General features: G+C 38.2%; 1 protein-coding gene across 3 annotated transcripts in view; it reads right to left on the reverse strand.

Annotated features, from left to right (window-relative positions):
• The window catches only part of ppp1r9a (protein phosphatase 1, regulatory subunit 9A), a 286,652-nt gene that overhangs the window by 98,980 nt on the left and 163,821 nt on the right, over positions 1–23,851 (reverse strand). For all 3 annotated transcript variants that reach the window (XM_051935819.1, XM_051935816.1, XM_051935817.1), the window contains exon 6: positions 12,266–12,401. In XM_051935819.1, coding sequence (XP_051791779.1) covers positions 12,266–12,401 — 136 coding nt within the window. The remainder of the gene's footprint in view (positions 1–12,265; positions 12,402–23,851) is intronic.

Raw genomic sequence — 23,851 nt, forward strand, 5'->3', positions numbered from 1 at the left:
ATGGCTGAATAGTAGTGTGCAGAACACTTCACATTTTTAAAAGAACGTATTTATATGATCAACTGAATAAAACACAGAAATAAATTGGTGCTTCATGGACTTAATAATATATAAATAATAATAATAATAATAATAAAAATGAATTTAAAATATGTACACAAGACATTTTATGAGACACAACAATGGAATCAATTTTCTTTTGTGCCCCAATCTGTCAGCTATCATTGTACTATGTTTAGATGTCATATCCCACAGCAATACAAAAATTACACTGTTTGGCACACAATGTCCCTCATTTGGAAACATAGTGTCTCTTTTTACAAACATTTAGTCTCTTGCACCTAAACAATCTCTCAAAACAAGTATTGTAGTAGCATTTGTATTTCTTTATTTTTTAGAAAAAATACATACATACAAACACACTCACACACACACTATATATCACTTAGAAGAAACAAGTAAACAATTTGTTACTATGTATGTATAATTCTGTACTCATCCAAACCTTTACTTTCAAAATTAATTTTCATGCCAGTCCTTGAATCATTTTTTGTTTAGCACTAGACACAGAGAAACTTTACATTTTATACAATAAAGTGGGACTTTTGTGCTTCAGTTCCCACATCTTTTCAGGCCTTTTGTTGCAGTTGCCCCACAGAAGTTCAGTGTGTTTTTATTTATATTTTTCTTTTTGTTTTTGCTTTTTTCTTGCATTTTACAAGTACTTGCACACATTTTCATACCAGCTTCTTCCAATGCTGAGTCATGGGGTGGGGACAATACCTTTGCTGGCAGCCCTGAGCACAGAGTTAGTCATACAGACACATACACTTAAATCAATGTTTCTCAGTCACTTGAATGGCAGTCATTGGGTTGTGAGCAAATGTAACTTGTGGACGGTATAATTGGCTTCACCCTGCCACTGCTAACACCACTTCCACCAAAGGAATCAACAGAGTTCTGTGAGATTTTTTATCCTGTTTCTAATTGCACTTGCTTCACCAAGCACTCACTTTATAATCCCAAGGGGTCCATTTCCGATTTGGAATCACTCTCATTTCTAACTTCTTGCATTTGAATTATAACGTCAACAAGCTACCAGCTTTTTTTTCTCTCATGTGCTCACAACACAGCAACGTGAGCAGCATAATATAGGGAGGGTCCTCACATGAAACTGAGCGGCACAAGTACAGTGTAACAGCACTCACAGGTACACCAAGAAACACTTCCTTTACTGTAAGCTGAACTTGAAAGAGCACTCTGCAGTAAACTAACACAGGGAGAATGTGCAGTAGACAAGCATCCGGGTATGGTAATTGAACCCGTGGCACTTCAACTGCAAAACTACATGTTGTGATATTTCAGAGTTATACTAAAAGCAGCACTTACAAATCAAGTGTAGCATCAAGTCTTTCATGAAATGCATCATTCTCAATAGAGTCAAATCTGTGATCAGAATCCGACTCGAGCTTAATGTGTAACAATATGTAAAGAGGAGTTGTTGCAGAAGCCATTTATTTCCTGTCTTTTATGCACAGCTGTGAAATGTAATATGCATGACCAATCATAGACAACTATATTTCATTACAATGGACTGAAACTCAGCTATCCAATGGTAATGAGCCTTTAAACTGTATGTGACTTGAAGTAGGTGAGATCTTTGATTAAAGCAGATTCACTCAGTTATGATGCGCTGCTCATCTCAGGGTATACGTGTGCAAATCACACATTTTAATAATGAAAGGGAGCAAACTACATGGAAACCTATGATTTACTTGAAAGAAGACACCCTTGGATACTTAAAAATACCATTATTACCTTTGATTGAGTCGTGGTTTTACTGCAATGTATACAAACAACTTTGAAATAGGGCCCTGTCTTGCTAGTGGAACACCTCATGCATAAGTGGCTACAAGACTATGGATCAACTTTTGAAAACTAATGAATGAATTATATAGAGTAAGGTCCATAAATTTCACACGAAGGACCAACAATTCTGCATTTCCTAATACCCCTTTTATTTATGCAGTGAATAAATCTCCGTATTACTCCAATGGTATTAGTTCTTTTCATATAGAATTCAGAAGCAAAGCTTAAGATTTACAGGAAAAGACCTCTGGAGAAAGTCAATATGTATATAGTCAAACAGCAAAAAGCCCTGCTGGAGAGTTTATATAAGAAAAATCTGAATATTATTTTCCATCTTCCCAGGAAAGGCAAACTTAATGTGGTGTAAAAATATGGTATCACTGCAAGAGATATTTGAATGTTGAGATATTACTTTTGTGCAAAACTACTGGAGCATCTGAAAACCATTACCTAGGGTGCTTTAAATTTTAAAACGGCTGAATAAACCTCAATCATGAAAAGTTGAGGATGTATCCACATTTTCCTTTCCCAAAAAAGAAACAAATGTATGTTAGTTGGATCTAGCTAGTTAATAGTAAATTTTGTTTGAGAGATTTCAGCACCAACAGCTGTCCTCTCTGATCTAACCAAAGTAACATAAAAATTGTACTGGAGCAAGATTTGAGAGAATACATTCATAGACATTAGGAATTCTCAATCATCACACATTCTCTAGGAAATCCAGTGCTTACAAAGCAATGTATCATACAAATGGATGGGGATGCATGTATTTAGTAGGGAACAACATCACTTCAGGTATACAAACAGAAAACTTGGAACAGAATCCAAACAGAAAACTGCACACTAATTGAGAAAAAATATGACTTGCACTCAAATAGGAACTTAAATCATTTTGATGCTACAGTCTTTCAGTCTGATACTGTAATTGACCATGCTCTTCTAAAGAGATTCACATATTAATAACAATGTATATTTTACATGGACATATGATCTGGTGCAATGATATAAACACTATACTACTGAGGGCTTAAATGGATTTCACAAAGTAGAAATGTGTTTAAATTTCAATTATTTATTTTTTAGATATTTGTGTATTCTTCTATTTGTGCTACAATAAATGTTTCTTTTATCACATTTAAAACTTTTTTCCAAAATAGCATGTTTTTTTTTTACTGTGAAACAGTCTAATAACAAAAACATACAATAAGAGTATTTCAGCACCAATTGCATTAAGAATGACAGAGAACATGAGACAGCTTTTTTTACATACCTACCTCCTGCCTTCTCATAAGATAAGTAAAAATCAGTCTCCCTGTGGAAAATCACATGGCTGTAAAAGCACATTGCTATCAGTATGTGAGCTTCTTCAGAAGTGCAGAGTCAGTTACCAGAATGAAACTTTTTAGTATTGAAGTGATTAAAATTATTTCTGTAGTGTATATTATCTGTTCCCTATACAATCCTACCTCCTTTGACCGATCTGGACCAAATTTTGCATAGTTGCTCTCTAGAACCAGATAAACTACTTTAAAACCCAAAATTTTGACCCTGGAGGTCCCAATATTTTTTTTTTTTGTTTTTTCTTGTGTGCTACAGTTAACAAAACATTGCCACCTGCTGGCTTGGATCATGTGAAACATCCGAACACACTGAAGCCAGATTAGCAGACAAAATGACCAGAGCTTAACATTATGTACCCAGGCAACGCCATGTGCTGTGTCTATCTACTGTAATATAAAAAAGGAGTATTGTGTGTTTTTGCAGGGGGTTGCTGTGTAAGGCTTGATCAAGAGTAGAAATGCAGTGTAGCACAAAGGAGAGTCAAAGGTTTGCTGCTTAACTCATGCTTTGTTGGTTTTTTTTCCTAATTTAACCACTACTAAAAAGTGTCAACCTTAAACTAAGAGGACAAGTCAGACATGACAGTGTTCATGGTTATAGCCCAGCAAGGAGTTACCACAATTCTGGAACCCAATCGGACACAAAAAAAAACAAATTCTTGATTCATTAGAGCTGAGACATCAATAGAAAGGGAGTGTGAATGACAGAAGGAACAGCTAGCAATAACTACAGGATCGCCATTTAAAAAACACAGAAACCCTTACTTTCTTTTCATCACCCATTCTACAAATATATCCAGGAAATGCTAGTTTCTAATAATTTGAAGTGATTAATATAATTTTTTCAGATGCTGTAGATACCACATGGGCTGGACGGACATCCCGGTTAGAAAAGGGGATGATTTCTTGCCCGGACAGGGGGCTCCTAGCAGGCAGACAGGCATCCTGCCCAGGGAGGAAAAGGGAAGGAAGGACCAGAAGGGATGGACGGACAGCCCACTGAAGATGGAAGATGTTGCTGGGAGCTTTTTTCTCCCCCAATATGCTAGATGGCAGCAGCCCTAGATATAGGTACCCAGTGGGAAGTCAGCAAGGTATGCTGGGAGACGTAGTCTAGCAGAGCTGGGGTCCTGCTGGGGTCACAGGGTGTCACAAGAGGGAGCTGCAGGGAGACAAGCTCCCTGCTGTAATGGACTTTCACATGACCTGGAAGTGCTTCCATTGGGCAGTGGACCTGGCACTGGAAGTACTCCTGGGTCCTTAATAAAAGGGACTGCACTCCCTTACCCAGGCGAGTCAGAACTGGAAGAACATGGAGCAACACTCAACTGGAGGAAGGCAGTGCAGTGGTGATAGGAATTGGAGAGAAGAATTGGTTTGTGAATAGAGAAATCTGTGCTTTTTTAACTTGTGGAGGTATTGTGTATTTCGGTGTAATAAACACACCTTTATTTGAACACAGGACTCTGTGTGAGTTCGAATTGGGATTTGGGGCTCGCTGATGCCCCTGGGTTCTTATACAATACATAAAGTGATGTTCCTTCCAACTAAAAACTTGTAATAATATGAGTGTCTAAACTGAACAATGAAGCACCTAACTGTACAATACATTCTTTAGAAAAAGATCTGAGCTTCAGTTCAGATTTATTGTTATGTGTAAAAAGTACAATCGCTGGGAAGATGAACGAGGCCAGACTACGGTGGTATCGCCGTGTTATCTGTAGTGCCAATGTCTCAGTAGCGCAAACTGCGCTCCATCTCAGCCCACGCGGTGGAGGATCGAATTAAGGATGACATGAAGCATGCCGAGGTTGTTCCCGGGGACGCTCTCAATTATGCCAAGCGGAAACGTACATGCTTTACAGTGCACCCTGCGCCAACGTGGAATAGTTGCTAGGACAAAGAAGAAGAAGTTCAAAGTAAAATGAAACTCATGTGTTCTTTTCACTGTGCTGCCACTCAGCATGCCTCTCATTCTGTAGACTAAGAAATATAACAAAACCTAAAATAATGGGCTGGGTTGTCATAACTCCACTTATAATGGCTGTTGCAAGCAGACAAACAGGCAAGTCATGTATCCTTGCCTCAAGAAAATAGTTCCTAGAATCTCTGATAAAGTTTACTATTTCTGGTTTACTTTTGTTGTCACAAGCATGTCTTAGAAACTTGGAAGGCACGTTTCTTAAATCAAAACATTTGCTACTTCAAAGCTGGATGTGTTCTGTGAGTTTTAAGGCTTTTCATTTTAAATGGACCCCAGTACACATCAGCTCCATTATAAAACTCAAGAACTAGCTAGTTATTTTAATTTAGTAGTAATTTTTTAAAATAAGGTTTACTTTAGAATGCAGTTTCATATGGCAAACTAATATATACCATGATTGTAAAGAAATCTTTTGTATTATTCTGATCACTGGGAAAAGGTTGTGATGGGACCTTTAACAGCTTAACGTAGTAGTCCTCAATCTCGGTCCTGGGTCAGTCATCTCCCTCTAACTCATGTCATTGTTTAATTAGCTGATCTTTTTTTTTTCTCTCAATCTCAGTCAGAAAAGCACAGCAGTGTGAACTCTTGTTATTTTGCCACTGCTTTAAATACTAGACACTTTTTTATTTTCCTAATAATTGACCTTTCTCTATGGAGTTTCCTCCCTAAATTGTATCCTAACAATGACAAGCTACAACCAGGAGAGTACACACCAGGGGTCAGTTCCAGAAAAATGAAAAAATCCTGAATCTCAAAATGCTGGACTGCAGCCAAATGACACAATCCTGGATAGGGTAATACGGAATTACAAGTGTTTACCGCAAAATTTGCAAGCCCTTATGAATCAAGCACTGAACAGAACAATCAGTCACGAACTACAAGTCTAACAAACAGAAGGAATAGCATGAGGTGCTGGTGGCAGCACATAAAGATTATCTGTACATCTTCTGAAAGAGGAACAATATAGCAACAGCTGCCAGAAAAAAGGAGATGAAGTGGAAAAATATCTCCAGCCGAGCAAATGACTAATAACATTAAACAGTGAAATCCGTGAACAGTGAAATATATCCCTGATGCAACTAGCTTGAAATGTGTTATGCCCTGAAGTAAGCATTGTATTCCATTTTTGCTATATTAATTACATCAAAAAAGTGTAAAGACCCATGGTAATAAGTGTTCACCATATATTGAGTTTTTCTAGTTGTTACAGTACATTATTCTGCCTGCATTGAACCCTGTATTGCCTAACAATTAAATGCCAAAATAGCAAAGGTTGATTACTTGCATGTACAGATCTGCAACAGAAGACACAATCCTACACTCTTTGCGTGGTAATTTACCAATTCAAATTTGACACCTCGGATAGTTGGCCTCAGCATTTGTAATAATTATGTGTTTAGCATCTCATAATATTTTAAGGACAGAAAAGAGAATACGTTAGGAGTATTTGATATACAAACTTGGGTTTCTGTGTGTACCTTTGCACTGATATTGTTAAAAGATGCAAAATAATGTGTGTTTATTGTATGTTGTAGTAGTGATTATTAATAGAGAGCAGCTCATAGATTAAAACTGATATACTGTATATATATAAAACGGTAACATTCATGCTGACATTTCTCTGGGAATGCGTCAGGGTCTGATTACCCAGTCTCTGAGTAATATTTAGAAAAGGAGTTGTGCTTCTATGTCAATTGATTGTTCAGGAAGGAAACCAACATTTTGTTGACTTTTTCTGCTTCTTAAATAGTGCAACTGGGATCAGCGTTTCTGACAAGACATTTTTGACATTGTTTTCCTATGATTAGATTTCTTGATGATTAACTATTATGGTCCCAAAATGTTAAACCTTCATGATAAATGTGCCAATTTTCAGGTTTGTTTAAAGGCATTAGTTTCTCCAGTAACTAAACTGGGCTTCATCATATCTTTCTTTCTGGAACAGGCAAAGACTGAGGCTGTTCCAGAAAGCAGGGTTAGTGAATTATCACCTAATTCTTTACTAATCTGTTTCCGAAACACAGGTTTGGCTAAATCCAAGATTTTCTAGAACTGAATTACCATATTTCCATGAATCCTAGCTTACATGAGCCAGATATTACACTAGTCCAGTGTTTTTCAACCGGGGTTCCACGGTTCCGTGAGTGCTAGCCAAGGGTTCCGCCGAAAAAGTCCTAAATCTCCAGAAAATGCTGGGACAAAATCCAGCATCATGGTTTTATGTGGTTATTAGTCGTTCTTTAGTCCTTTAGTCAGTTGCTGTTTCTCTGTTAGTCTATATCACTGCCTCATTCTCATCTGCCTGACAGGCCGGTTAACTGCCTGCTCCCCCGTTCTTATCTCCGCCCCTCTCTCGCTCCCAAAGTTAAATGACGGCCAGAGTACAAGGATGGTGTGCTTTCACTAGCTATAGGTGGCGGTTGTGCGGGGACGGCAGTTTGCGTGGTGTAATAGCAGTTAGCCTTGTAGTTAGCATTAATTTTTGTAAATTATTGTTTTGATTTTGAACATGGACCGATTTGTTAAGAAGCGTAAATTAGAAGACGCCACAGCACACGACGATCCTCAGGTTCCGGAGCAGTTGATTGAAGCTGTAGCTGCTACTGTTAGCACTGCAACCACTCAGCTGCAGTTGCCGAAAAATGCCGCCGGCAATCCACAACTCAAAGTTCGCCAGTACAGTGACAACTACTTAGCTCTGGGATTCACTTGGACGGGAGACCCTGACTGCCCTTCACCACTGTGTATTGTTTGTGGCGAAAAACTTGCCAATAGTGCCATGGCGCCAGCTAAACTTAAGCGACATTTAACAACTAGACATCCGGAGGTATCAGACAAAAACGCACAGTACTTTCAGAGGACATTGCCCTTGAATAAAAAGCAAACGGCTGCGTTTGAGAAAAAGTTCAAGATAAGTAAGAAAGCTCAAGAAGCTTATGCTGTGGCGGAGATTGTTACTAAGAAAATGAAATCGCATAACGTCGCTGAAATGGTAATTTTACCTGCATGCCAAGAAATGGTGAGGATTATGTTTGGGGAGGATGCCGTATCAGAAATTAATAAGATTCCGCTTTCAGACAATACGATAAGCAGGCGTATTGCTGACATGTCCAGCGATATTGAGCGTAATGTTCTCTCAAAAATTAAAAGTTGTGGGTTCTTTGCAATTCAGGTCGACGAGAGCACAGACATCAGCGGTAAAGCACAGCTGCTTGCGTTTGTTCGCTTTATTGACAATGAAGCTATTATGGAAGACTTTTTTTGCTGCAAAGAGTTGCCAGAAACAACAAAAGGACAAGATGTTTATGACATTTTAAATTCACATTTGCAGTCTTGCGAGTTGACTTGGGAAAACTGTGTTGGCATTTGTACGGACGGTGCGCCTGCAATGACAGGAAATGTCAAAGGCTTTGTCTCGCTGGCACAACAACAGAATCCCAATATTATCGTCACTCATTGTCTTCTTCATAGAGAAGCACTGGTTGCTAAAACAATTAGACCTGAACTGAAGTCTGTACTGGACATGGTGGTGAAAATAGTTAATTACATGAAGATGAGACCACTAAAATGTCGTCAGTTTGCAAAAGTTTGCGAAAGTGTGGAAGCAGACCATGTCACTCTCATGCAGCATACAGACGTACGATGGTTGTCTCGGGGAAAAGTTTTGCGTCGTTTCTACGAACTAAGAGAAGAGATGCTAGTCTTCTGTTTGTAAGGAAACCTGAAGGACTTTGCAGAAGTTCTGGGCGATGAATCTTGGTGTTCTAAGCTAGCATATTTGGCTGACATATTTCACAAATTGAACTTGAACGTAAACATCTTGACGTCAACGGACAAAATAAGTGCTTTTCAGAAAAAAATGATAATTTGGAAGAAACGCGCAAGTGCAGGGAACGTTGAAATGTTTCCTAGTGCTGTTGACAGAAACTATCAGGACATTTTGCCATTGATTTTGAATCACTTGGACACACTGTTGGCAGGTCTCAGCAAATATTTTCCATCAATATCAATGGACCAGTATAATTGGGTTCAAAGCCCATTCATAGAATTTGAACCGTCCAAAGGACAGTTCACCTTGTCAGAAGAGGAACAGCTTGCTAGTGTTGCAAGTGACAGAACCTGAGGCTAAAGCACTCAGAGTTAAACCTGGATGCGTTCTGGATGCTGGTTGAAAAGGACTACCCATCAATTGCTCAGAAAGCTCTGCGACTGTTGGTGCAATTTTCAACTTCTTACTTGTGCGAGTTTGGATTTTCAGCCTTAACCACAATTAAACACAAGAAGCGAGAACGACTGTTATCAGTCGAAGAAGAACTTCGTGTGTGTCTGTCTAAAACACGACCCAGAATTCAATTTATCAGCAAAAATCATCAAGCACAAATTTCTCATTGAACTTTTGACTACTGTGATGTAATGGTAACTATAATAAAAGCATCATCTTAAATTTCTACTATACAGTAATCCCTCGCTATATCGCGCTTCGCCTTTCGCGGCTTCACTCCATCGCGGATTTTATATGTAAGCATATTTAAATATATATCGCGGATTTTTCGCTGCTTCGCGGGTTTCTGAGGACAATGGGTCTTTTAATTTCTGGTACTTGCTTCCTCAGTTGGTTTGCCCAGTTGATTTCATACAAGGGACGCTATTGGCAGATGGCTGAGAAGCTACCCAACTTACTTTTCTTTCTCTGTCTCTTGCGCTGACTATCTGTGATCCTGACGTAGGGGGTGTGAGCAGGGGGGCTGTTCGCACACCTAGACGATACGGACACTCGTCTGAAAATGCTGAAAGATTATCTCCACGTTGCTACCTTCTGTGTGCAGCTATTAAGTATGCTGCACGGTGCTTCGCATACTTAAAAGCTCAAAGGGCACGTATTGATTTTTTTATCTGTCTCTCTCTCTCTCTCTCACTCTCTCTCTCTCTCTCTCCTGACGGAGGGGGTGTGAGCTGCCGCCTTCAACAGCTTTGTGCCGCGGTGCTTCGCATACTTATGAGCCAAACAGCCCTATTGATTTGTTTGCTCCTTTGAAGAGGAAGATATGTTTGCATTCTTTTAATTGTGAGACTGAACTGTCATCTCTGTCTTGTCATGGAGCACAGTTTAAACTTTTGAAAAAGAGACAAATGTTTGTTTGCAGTGTTTGAATAACGTTCCTGTCTCTCTACAACCTCCTGTGTTTCTGCGCAAATCTGTGACCCAAGCATGACAATATAAAAATAACCATATAAACATATGGTTTCTACTTCGCGGATTTTCTTATTTCGCGGGTGGCTCTGGAACGCAACCCCCGCGATGGAGGAGGGATTACTGTAGATAATTGCGGATTTTAACTTTTATGTAACTTTTTTAAAAAATTGTTGTTAGTAACGCTTGGTGAACTGTTAATAGGCCGAACATAAATTTTGAAAATAGTATGATTAAACATAAAAGCTACGTTTCCACTCATCTGGTTTATTACATGATATACGACATACTGGTGGATAATTGCACAGGGTTCCGTGAGCAAGGTAACCATTCGCGCAGGGTTCCACTCCAGCGAAAAGGTTGAAAAACACTGCACTAGTCCTTTCCTGAAAAATACCCAGAGCAAAGGACACTGAATGTTGGAAAGCTATAGCTACTTATGTGTCATACCCATGTAGCATGTTAATTAGTAAATAATGCTTTAAAAAAATCAGAACTCCTGGAAAAGCGGAATGAAAATCACATTGATGATTGCGAAAATCTTAAAAGCCAAGATAAATATACCAGACTATCACTATGTAAAATATATAAATGCTTGCTATATTTCAGTAATATTTTAGCAAACCCAATTTTGTAATATCTGGTTGTAAAGAAAAAGAAAACAAAGTTTTTGAATCTGCCTGCCTGTTAAGCTAGGACAGGCTGACTTCATTTGCACCAGCACAGTTTGGATTAGAAAATGAGATCATATATAACATTTAAGCTTGTGCTTTGTCCTATAATAACAGTTTACATATGAGAAGTCTTATTTCTTATATCTAGACCTTTAAATATATTTAACTAGTTTGTGACTTTACATAATATTTAATTCAGAGGTGTTGTTCTACAGTATACCATTTGTCGAATGATGATTGCTGAAAATTAAAATATATTGAAATGTGTTTATGTAAATGAACCTAACTGATAAAGGAAAATTTTCTGTTACAGTTGCATAGTCTGCCATGATGCTTTACAGAAGGCACATGGGAGCTTCACCTACAAATGCAAAAGAAGGGTAGCCATGTTTGAATTTCACATGATGATAGCTCAGGAATCTTCTTTATTTACTGTATTATTTTCCGCAACACTGCTTTGACACCAAGACAAAGAAAACTGGGAAATATTAGATTGCTTATTAAAACAGAAGTTGATTGGAATAAAACATGCAGCTGTAATGGCCACCTGGGAGAACTTGAGATACACTGGTTTAGTACTCAGCAAGTGGGACCTTAGTGAATGGCTGTAAGATATCAATCATTCCCATAAAACATCCATCCATTATCCAACCCGCTATATCCTAACTACAGGGTCATGGGGGTCTGCTGGAGCCAATCCCAGCCAACACAGGGCGCAAGGCAGGAAACAAACCCTGGGCAGGGCGCCAGCCCACCGCAGGGCTCCCATAAAACAAGTCAGCATCATTAAAAACCAATAATCACATTTACAATATAATATAAATTTAATACTCTACTTAATGTGCATAAGTTTAGATAAGGACATCATCAAAAAATCAGTAGAACAGTTAATCAATAGTCAAAAATAAATATGGCACATTGAGGTACTAATGACATAAAATACCATGCCTCCATCAACCCAGAATGATGATCTGGCTTAAAGAAATTACTCATTAAAAACATAAGAAATGTGTGTAAAAAAATACATTCTCCTCTTAGAGTAAATTCTTGTAACATTTAAAAGTGTCAGATTGGGAAAACCATAGAATAAAATAAAAGAAATGTTAAGATCATAGGGGGCAAATATTTGATTTCAACACTATCTGATCTGACATTATAAGTTATGGCCAGTATTAATGGAAGGTCTACCCTAAGATCAACTTACCTCATCATCATCAGCATCATATTGTGCATAGTGCTGCTCCATTAGCTCTCTCTGGCGCCTCTCCTGCTCAAGTGTCTGCCTGATCAATTGGGCGACTTCACTTGTCTGACCAGGCTTTTCTCGCCCAATAAGAAATCTGTGAAGAAAACGAAGTGTGGTCACTTTCAACTACCATTCGGCATTCTTAAATAAACACAGAAAAGTGAAAGAAGTTTTAAAAAACGCTTAAATTGATTGCTGATTCACATCAATTGTAGAACTGTCTTAATTAAAGCAATAAACACCTAATATTTATTATAGTGCTATATGGCATAAGAGCAAGTACTGCAACTTGTTAATCAGATTTAGACTAAGCACATTACCCTATATACTCTCAATTTGTCACTTTTTATTTTATACAGATTATATAAAGCAATTCTCAAAGAAAAGAACATTAGTTAGCACCTTAAAAATATATATGCTGTATAAGTAGAAAACCCCAAAAATATTAAATCCACGGGTGTGGCCACAACATTACAGTAGAGAAAAGATGTGGCCTGAACCTCCCAACAATCACACTTTCATCTGTCTGTTTATTATAGGATTTGCACATTTTCCTTAGTTTTGCCTAACTCATAATAATGATGTGCTTTTTGTAAATACTTAAACTCTATGAATCATAGAAATCATAAATTGTATGTGGGCAATTTATCTAAATACAGGACTTTCTTATTAAAATCTGTGGTGCATGAAGAATTATTGATAATTTGCATATTGGTTATTTTCCTAAATCACTCATTCCAGCACAAGGTTTCCTGAAATCAAAGCATCTCAGCAGCAATGAAACCAAAACAGGAACCATCATTGGGCAGGATTCCTGTATATTGCAAGGCATCCTCACATATTTCCAAACTCATTAACACAATGTCAATTTAATGTTACTAAGAAAATTAAAAGCTTTTCATTTGATTACGAAGAAGACATGCAAAATTGACTGTGTTCACCAACCAGAAAAACACAAACATAGATAAACAAACATTCAAATTAGGGCAGGTGTCAGAAGCTGATCAACCTGAAAATATTTCTTTAAACATTTCTTCCATGTGAATATACAGTAAAGAAACATATGCCACAATGAAGGCTCTTCAAAATGAGTCAAATAATAGATGCAATTACTATCAGGTAGCAGTTGAACTCAATCAACCACCAATTCACTCTTTTATATAAAAGTTTTTCATTTACAGTAATCCCTCCTCCATCGCGGGGGTTGCGTTCCAGAGCCACCCGCGAAATAGGAAAATCCGCGAAGTAGAAACCATATGTTTATATGGTTATTTTTAGAATGTCATGCTTGGGTCACAGATTTGCGCAGAAACACAGGAGGTTGTAGAGAGACAGGAACGTTATTCAAACACTGCAAACAAACATTTGTCTCTTTTTCAAAAGTTTAAACTGTGCTCCATGACAAAACAGAGATGACAGTTCTGTCTCACAATTAAAAGAATGCAAACATATCTTCCTTTTCAAAGGAGTGCAAAGCAAGCAGTCAAAAAAAAAATCAATACGGCTTTTTGGCTTTTAAGTATGCGAAGCACCGCCGGTACAAAGCTGTTGAAGGCGGCAGCTCACACCCCCTCTGTCAGGAGCAGGAAGAGATAGAGAGAGAGATAGAGAGAGACAGATAAAAAAAATCAATACGTGCCCTTTGAGCTTTTAAGTATGCGAAGCTCCGTGCAGCATGTCCTTCAGGAAGCAGCTGCACACAGCCCCCCTGCTCACACACCCCTACGTCAGCGCAAGAGAGAGAGAGAGAGAGGGAGAGAGAGAGAGAAAGTAAGCTGGATAGCTTCTCAGCCATCTGCCAATAGCGTCCCTTGTATGAAATCAACTGGGCAAACCAACTGAGGAAGCATGTACCAGAAATTAAAAGACCCATTGTCCGCAGAAACCCGCGAAGCAGCGAAAAATCCGCGATATATATTTAAATATGCTTACATATAAAATCCGCGATGGAGTGAAGCCGCGAAAGGCGAAGCGCGATATAGCGAGGGATCACTGTACTGGGGAGTAAAAACAACTCAAATCATAAATTTAACTGACTTTACGATATACATCATGAGAAAAAATGTCAATTTTGTACTTAAAGAAACACATGAAGATAACAAAATAGAGGACAAAAGATATCAGACATTTTACTGGTGAGAAGTTACTGTGGTTTCTGGAAATGGGAAGCCACTGGCCTTAAGCCACTAGCTGGGTTTATGTTTTAACTGAATCATAAAGCAGTTGTTTTACATTTTTTCAAGTTATGGTCTAAAATACACTACTTTATCAATTGTTGGAGTGTTAGTATAATTTGATTTTATTCCAAAACTTAGTGGAAATTCAAACATGGCGGATTACTGACAATACAAATACATGGACTGATGAGAGTAAATGGCACACTGCAAGCAGAGGAAAACAGTGAAATCATCAATTTAATTATATGCCTAACTGCCAAAACAGGAATATACCTCAGTTACCATTCAGGAATGTAAGGAAATGAAAGTCAAAAAAGAAACATTGACAAAAACCTGTAAGTTAGGGAGAAAATAAGAAAATTCTGTTTTAAAACAGAGAAAACAAATTCTCAAAAATTGTCAAGGAATAAAAAAATAAAAAGGCGAAGTGAAGCAAAATCTAAACATTGGCACTTTGTCTGGAGCCATATAAAAATATAACTAACTTGTTACTTAACAAAAAAATCTGCTTTCATAAATTTTATTTTTTTTTCATTACTTTTCATTTTATATATGTATTTAAAATGTATTTTTCTATTGAAAACAAAGAACATCTTGTGAAAATAGATGTTTTTTGATTTATTATCATTTCCTTAGTACTTTCTTCCCCTGAAATCAAATGTCAGAATCAGATCTCTCCTAAATGCAGACTGGAATGAGACAGCACTGTCACAAGACTTCTCAAAGTATTGACAATGGTTTGATAAAATGGAGTACACCAATTTAATAATAATAATAAATAATTCATTACATTTATATAGTACTTTTCTCAGTACTCAAAGCACTATCCACACAGGGAGGAACCGGGAAGCAACCCCACAATCTTCCACAGTCTCCTTACTGCAAAGCAGCAGCACTACCACTGCGCCATTTAGAACAGTTACTGGCCATATAACTATGGTCAATGGTATCAAAATCCACTATTAAGTCTAAAGTCATAGCAAGTGTAGCATATCTGCCTCGGGGGATACCAGAATATTACAGTAATTACAACATGCATTATACTGAGTTTCTATGCTGTCTCTGGGTTGAAACATGAATTTTTTACTTTTAAGAAAATATTTCATTTTGTATATTACTGTTCTCTTTAAAACTGCACAAATGAATGGTAATATTGAGACTGACATATAGTAATTTGGAAAATTTCGATTAAAGTCTACTTTATTTAATAAGCACCTATCAAAAGATACATTGAGGAGAACACAGTCAAAAAAAGACTTATATAGTATGTTCAATAAAGACTGCAACTAATGGTACCAACTTTTTCAACACTATAATTGAACTAAATCTAAATAGACGAATGCTAGTTCTCCATTTTGAAATCATTTAAGAAATTCCAGGTCCTGTGATTACTTTAAATTTAATAGGGTGATATACAGAAACAGTGACTTGTTATGATTCCTTTGCACTAGATCCGTAAGCTGACATTTCCGTCTACAATATATTTTATGAATGAGTAAATACTTCTTGTGATATTGCTGGACAGATCTTCTGTGAAGTTCTCTGTTTCTTCAAGTGTTTGGGGTCTTTCCACAGTATACAGTCTCCTCTAGGTGACTCAGCTCAGGTCGATCAAGCCTCAACTTGTGACAAGGTAGCAAATAGGCTACTTCAGCTCCATGGCTCTCCGCTGTTGAGCTACAGCCATCAAGAGCCTTTCTTAGCTGCTTTGGTGATGTTACCAATGGTTCCTCCTCTCTCCTTCAATCCCCAATGACCCAAGGGAGTCCAACTGCCTTGTTTGCAATCACTGACCAGTCCCTCATACTTGGCAAGTTTTCTCTTGAAAGCCTCATTCTTACAGTCTTCCCATGGGATTGTCAGCTCCAGCAGAATAACTTATTTGGTAGCTACTGAGGTGAGGACAATATCTGGCTACCAGGTAGTGACTGCTATATGCTGGGGGAACTTTAGCTGTCCTTCCAGGTCCACCACCAGTTGCCAATCTTTTGCAGAAATCTAGATTCCTGCAGATCTCTTGCCTGGGGGTTTTTGGCAGCTCTAATGAAGGTGATGGCCTATTTTAAAGGACAGACCTGTTTGTTCCACTTAATTCCCTTGCTGCTGGCTTCTGTCACAACCTTCAAAACCTGTTCATATTACCACTAGTGTCTTTTCTCTTCTAATAAGGAAAGTTCAATTTTTTTTTAATTCTATACACTCGCTGCTACTATTTCTAGGTGGAATTGTCATAAACAGTTACTAACAGTTCATTTTTTCAAGATAACATTTGTGCAAAATGAAAATTCACATATTCTCCAATCACCTGAACTACTGTAATCCAATATTACATTTGTGGGAACCTAGAGGGCAATCTGTCAGCACTGGGTATATGGCAGGAACTAACCTTAAACAGTACACTACCACAAACTCCCACACTAGAAAATACTGGGTGAATTTTTAATCTCTAATCTACCTAACACATAGGTAATTGGAATGTGACAGGAGAACTGGAGTACCTAGAGAAAAAAAAAACTGTAAAATGATGTTGCATTGAATGGTTATCCACCATCAACAGATACTTTCGTCAAACGGGAAAAAAATTGCTTGTCAGTTTATGATCTCCATCAACCCAAGCGCTTATTTTCACAAAGCTAACACACTGCTGGTATCTTTATCAAGACAGTAAGTGACCCAGATTAACAGGCTAAGTATTCAAAAGAAGTCACACTTGTAGTTGACAGGGTAGAAAAACTAATTGAAGAAATGTTTTGATGAAAACAGAAAAAAAAAAATCATAAACAATAAAGCAGTCAAGTACTCAAGCTCGGTTTGATTTCTATTACAAAACAAAAGGTGAAGTTTTTTTAGGCTATGAAACTGTTAGCCAGTGGCCACATGTTTTATATCATGGGAAATTGGGGAGTTTGATGTAATGTAGGAGATGGCTGTTGCATAGCAACAGAGCATGTCTGAATGTCAGGGTCTGGTGTTCCTACCTCCGTGAAATTCAGTATACAGTAACTAGGTTACAAAATGCATATGAATTCTACTGTAGCTAGTGAAATGGGTTCATATGCAGAACAATATAAGAAGTGCACTGCAAAATACAATAAGAGTCAATTTGATATATATTCCACTCCAGGCACAAAAACAAAATCAAGCTCAGAGATAAGTACAATTCTGGGATGCTATTGCGATTGATTAACAATTTAACTTGAAAATATAAACAATATTGTCAAAGCAGGCTTTTCTAAATTTGTGCAAACTTAATCTACCAAATGCAAAATATCGACTTGATTTTTTTAATAATCAAATTTAATAATCTGAAGCAATATTGGGCTGAAACAGAACAGTTTTAGCATATCTGAGCATGATGGAGAAAAATGCATTTACAGACCATAGCAGTCAAACTCAAAAGGGAATGGACACAACAGACAAAGACCACATCTAATTGTGGATGAATGAAAACACAGGTACATTATTATGTAACTTGTGAAGTCTTTATTTCAGGGACCACTCTTGCTATTCCAACACAATCCAAAAGACTCTTTTACTTATAAAATGTAATGTTGCATATCACTGAAGATTTAATTTCTGAACTCTGTGCACAAATGATCATTTAAATCCCTTTTTGAACTGAGGGAAGTGTGCATTATTTAACATTTAATTTATATTCATGAAAAATGTAAAACAATGCTTTTAAATATGTTCATATTATCTGAATTTATAAAGGCAGATGACATTTTATTATAAAATGCTTTATCTTCTAATCAAAAATAATAAAAGACAGTGTTTTATATAATTTATGACACAAAGATTAGTATTTATATCGAAGTTCTCCTTCTTCTTTCAGCTGCTCCCATTAGAGGTTGCCACAACGGATCATCTTCATCCATATCTTTCTGTCCTCTGCATCTTGCTCTGTTACACCCATCACCTGCATTTCCTCTTTCACAACATCCATAAACCTTTGCTTAGGCCTTCTTCTTTTCCTCTTCCCTGGCAGCTCTATCCTTAGCATCCTTCTCCCAATATACCCAGCATCTCTCCTCTGCACATGTCCAAACCAAAGCAATCTCGCCTCTCTGACTTTGTCTCCTAACCGTCCAACTTGAGCTGACCCTCTAATGTACTCATTTCTAATCCAGTCCATCCTCGTCACACCCAATGCAAATCTTAGCATCTTTAACTCTGTTACCTCCAGCTCTGTCTCCTGCTTTCTGGTCAGTGCAACCGTCTCCAACCCATATAACAAGCTGGTCTCACTACCGTCCTGTAGACCTTCCCTTTCACTCTTGCTGATACCCGTCTGTCACAAATTACTCCTGACACTCTTCTCCACCCATTCCATCCTGCCTGCACTCTCTTTTTCACCTCTCTTCCACAATCCCCATTACTCTGTACTGTTGATCTCAAGTATTTAAACTCATCCACCTTTTCCAGCTCTACTCCCTGCATCCTCACCATTCCACTGATCTCCCTCTCATTTACACACATGTATTCTGTCTTGTTCCTACTGACCTTCATTCCTCTCCTCTCTAGAGCATATCTCCACCTCTCCAGGGTCTCCTCAACCTGATCCCTACTATCACTACAGATCACAATGTCATCAGCAAACATCATAGTCCACAGGGACTCCTGTCTAATCTCGTCAGTCAACCTGTCCATCACCATTGCAAATAAGAAAGGGCTCAGAGCCGATACCTGATGTAATCCCACCTCCAACTTGAATGCATCCGTCACTTATACCACAGACCTCACCACTGTCACACTTCCCTCGTACATATCCTGTACAACTCTTAAGTACTTCTCTGCCACTCCCGACTTCCTCATACAATACCACAGCTCCTCTCAAAGGCACTCTGTCATATGCTTTCTCCAGGTCCACAAAGACGCAATGCAACTCCTTCTGGCCTTCTCTAAACTTCTCCATCAACATCCTCAGAGCAAACATTGCATCTGTGGTGCTCTTTCTTGGCATGAAACCATACTGCTGCTCACTAATCACCACCTTACTTCTTAACCTAGCTTTCACTACTCTTTTTCATAACTTCTTGCTGTGGCTCATCAATTTTATCCCCCTGTAGTTACTGCAGTCCTGCACATCCCCCTTATTCTTAAATATCGGCACCAGTACACTTCTTCTCCACTCCTCAGGCATCCTCTCACTTTCCAAGATTCCATTAAACAATCTGGTTAAAAACTCCACTGCCATCTCTCCTAAACACCTCCATGCTTTCACAGGTACGGCATCTGGACCAGCGGCCTTTCCATTTTTCATCTTCTTCATAGCTATCCTTACTTCCTCCTTGCTAATCCGTTGCACTTCCTGATTCACTATCTCCACATCATCCAACATCTTCTCTCTCTTGTTCTCTTCATTCATCAGCCTCTCAAAGTACTCTTTCCATCTGCTTAACACACTCTCCTCGCTTGTGAGTACGTTTCCATCTTTATCCTTTATCACCCTAACCTGCTGCACATCTTTCCCAGCTTGGTCCCTCTGTCTAGCTAATCGGTACAGGTCCTTTTCTCCCTCCTTAGTGTCCCACCTCTCATACAACTTATCATATACCTTTTCTTTAGCCTTCTCCACCTCTCTCTTCACCTTGCGCCTTATCTTCTTGTATTCTTGTCTACTTTCTGCATCTCTCTCACTATCCCACTTCTTCTTTGCCATCCTCTTCCTCTGTATACTCTACTGTATTTTCTCATTCCACCACCAGGTTTCCTTTTCCTCTTTCCTCTGTCCACATGTCACGCCAAGCACCCTTCTTGCTGTCACCCTTACTACATCTGCTGTAGTTTCCCAGATGTCTGGTAACTCTTCACTGCCACCCAGTGCCTGTCTCACCTCCTCCCTAAACTGAACCTTGCAGTCTTCCTTTTTCAACTTCCACCATTTGATCCTTGGCTCTGCCCTCACTCTCTTCCTCTTCTTGATCTCCAACGTCATCCTACAGACCACCATCCTATGCTGCTTAACTACACTTTCCCCTGCCACGACTTTGCAGTATGCAATCTCCTTCAGATCAGCTCTTCTGCATAGGATGTAATCTACCTGTGTGCATCTTCCTCCACTCTTGTATGTAACCCTATGTCCCTCCCTCTTCTTAAAATACGTATTCACCACAGCCATGTCCATCCTTTTGGCAAAATCTACTATCCTCTGACCTTCTTTATTCCTCTCCTTGACACCATACCTACACCCATCACCTCTTTGTCTCCACTGTTCCCTTCACCAAAATGCCCATTGAAATCCGCTCCAATCACAACTTTCTGTCCCTTGGGTACACTGCTCATCACTTCATCCAATTCACTCCAAAAATCTTCTTTCTCAACCACTGCACACCCAACTTGAGGTGCATATGCACTAACAACATTCATCATCACACTTCCAATTTCCAGCTTCATAATCATTACTCTGCCTGACACTCTTTTCACCTCCAAAACACTCTTGACATACTGTTCCTTCAGAATAACTCCTACCCCATTTCTTCTCCCATCCACACCATGAGAGAACAATTTGAATCCACCTCCAATCCACCTTGCCTTACTCCCCTTCCACTTAGTCTCTTGCACGCACCTTCCACTATCAACCTTCCTTCTCTCCATCATATCTGCTAACTCTCTCCCCTTACCAGTCATACTGCCAACATTCAAAGTTCCTACCCTTAGTTCCACTCTTTTTACTTTCCTCCTCTCCTCCTGCCTCCAGACATGTCTCCACCCTCTTCTTCTCCTTCTTCTTCTTCGGCCAACAGTAGCCCAATTTCCGCCAGCACCCTGTTGGCTAACAGTACTGGTGGAGGTCGTTGTTAACCCGGGGCTCGACCGATCCGGTATGGAAAGTTGTATTGTTGTCCGCATATTGATTTGGCAAAATTTTACACCGGATGCCCTTCCTGATGTAACCCTCCCCATTTATCCGGGCTTGGGAACGGCACGAAGAAACACACTGGTTTGTGCATCCCCTGTGGCTGGGTTAATATTTATATTGTTAACGTCATGAAAACAAGACACCTTCGCTCAATAGCAAAGGCTCACCTTTAGACCTGTTAAGATTAAAAATGGCCTGGTAATATCTAAGGATTAAAAACCAAAAAGTTAATATAAGAAGTGTTTCATTTAAAAGGTGCTTCGTTTAAAAAGGTTCGAAATCTATAAAGAAATTGATGAGGCAGATTATTAAGAAATTTCCAAGAAGTGGCACAATGTATGAAAAAACAAAGGATAAGTTCCAATTCTGTGAGGTTCAGTGTATCAACTAAACATTCATAATTCTTGAGGTGTACTTATAAATATGGATTACCATTTTAATTATGTAGCACTTGTTTCTTACCAAAACTTATGCTGTATGACACAAAGCAACAAATAATAAACATAGTGCAATTTTTTTTAAAATAGCCTGTTGTTTACTAGCACCAATTTGTCTTTATCTTTTCTTTTTCCAATTAAAGATGTAAGCTGCTGCATTTTAAACAAGCTCTCTGTCCAACCTCAAGCTGTGTTTGTTTTAATTTAAAGGACAAAATAATGGTCCAAATTCATTAAAGTAGCTGTACTTGCCATTTGTTTAGTTGCACAGGATGACTTCTCCAGTTACTTGTTTTCAGTTTATTACTCCACTTTCTTTAAAGTAAAGGCTAATATACCAATCGCCTCTCATTCACTGACAAAACAACTTACACAAGTTTACACTGCAAGAAGTTTGCTGCAAAAGAGAAAAAAAATAGACACCTACTAGCTCAATTACCATAATACCTGGCAAAAAGGAGCACTGCGACTAAATTACCGTAAAGCTTAAAAAAGCAGGTGCTGAAAAATATTAGTTTTTGTGATCAGCCTTTTAACCGATCACCAATCAAGTTTTTTTTAGTGAAAATTGTCCGATTTTATCAGCAGCCAGTCGATCTGAGCATCCCTGACCTATGGTTTTGCTTAATAAATTTAGAATAATAAATTGGTATTATTTTCAAATTAATTAAATAGCCACCTTAAAAATCTTTGTTACTTGTGAAATAAGGTAAGCAACAAAATGCAGTTAAAAAGTGGTAATAATTTAATAGCAATATATACAGTATGTAATATACAATAATACAAAGAATATTCACTATCAGTAAGAAGAGGGACATTCTGAAGAACTGCAGAATTACCACATATCAGTTTAGAGAAAAGCCAAGCGAAATGACACCTTTTATTGGCTAACTAAAAAGATTACAATATGCAAGCTTTGGAGGCAACTCAGGCCCCTTCTTCAGGCAAGATGTAATGTAGCCTAAGATGTAAATAAAGTAAATTTATTAAAATAAATTAAATTGATCTGGGGAATGTTTATTTCTAAATAAGATCAACTTTTAATTTTCATTCACAGGAACTCCAGGTAAAACTAAAATAATGTGGAACCTCGGTTTACGAATGTCTCGGTACACGTACAAATCGGTTCATGACCAAAAAGTTCGCCAAACTTTTGCCTCAGTTCATGACCACACACTCGGTATACGAACAAGCCAGTTTCCCTTTAGGTTTGTACATGTTCAGTCTCTCCCTTTGCATTTCCTGTGCAGCAAGCAAGACAGCGCGACACACACACACACAGGCAGCACGACAGAGAGAGCACACACACAGGCAGCCCGAGTGAGAGACGCGCACACACACACAGGCAGCGCGAGAGAGAGAGGGGCTGGATGCATAAGGTAGGAAGGCAGTTAAAGAATGCACTGGGCTTGATTTTGTTTTCACTTCTGTTTACAGTGATCGGTTCGTAACGTGCATTGTTGCAATGTTACTTTTCTTGGTGGTTTATTAAATTACGGATTTTTTCAAATGTTCATTTTTTCCCTGTGCTTAAAACTCATTAAAAAAAAAAAAGTGTTTTTAGCCAGCGGTTTGTAGTGCTATAGCGCAAACTAATGCAGTGTTAGTTTTCTCAGTTGTTCAAGGTTTTCTCAGTGTTATTCAATGTTTTTACATTTAGTTTACTATTACGCCGTGCATTCTATGGTTTAATTAACTATATTTGTGCTTAAAAACTTAAAAAATATATATATTTACATACAGTTTGTATGGTCTGGAACGGATTAATTGTATTTACATACAATCCTTTGGGGGAAATTGCTTCGGTTCACGACCAAAATCGGTTTACAACCAGAGTTTTGGAACAAATTATGGTCGTGATTCGAGGTTCTACTGTAGTTACAAATGAATTACATGATGAAAAATAAAATAAAAAATACAGAAAAATTTGAAATTTTGATATTTTAGCACTATTTTTTAGTGCTGCAGCAGTCTACAGTTACATTTTTGAAAGCTAAAGTACAATTAATATTACATTTGGAAGTTTAACTTTTTGTTGATACTAATATTTTACTTGAATATACAATAG

The sequence above is a fragment of the Erpetoichthys calabaricus genome, chromosome 13 (assembly GCF_900747795.2).
Source record: "Erpetoichthys calabaricus chromosome 13, fErpCal1.3, whole genome shotgun sequence".
NCBI classification, from domain to species: Eukaryota; Metazoa; Chordata; class Cladistia; order Polypteriformes; family Polypteridae; genus Erpetoichthys; species Erpetoichthys calabaricus.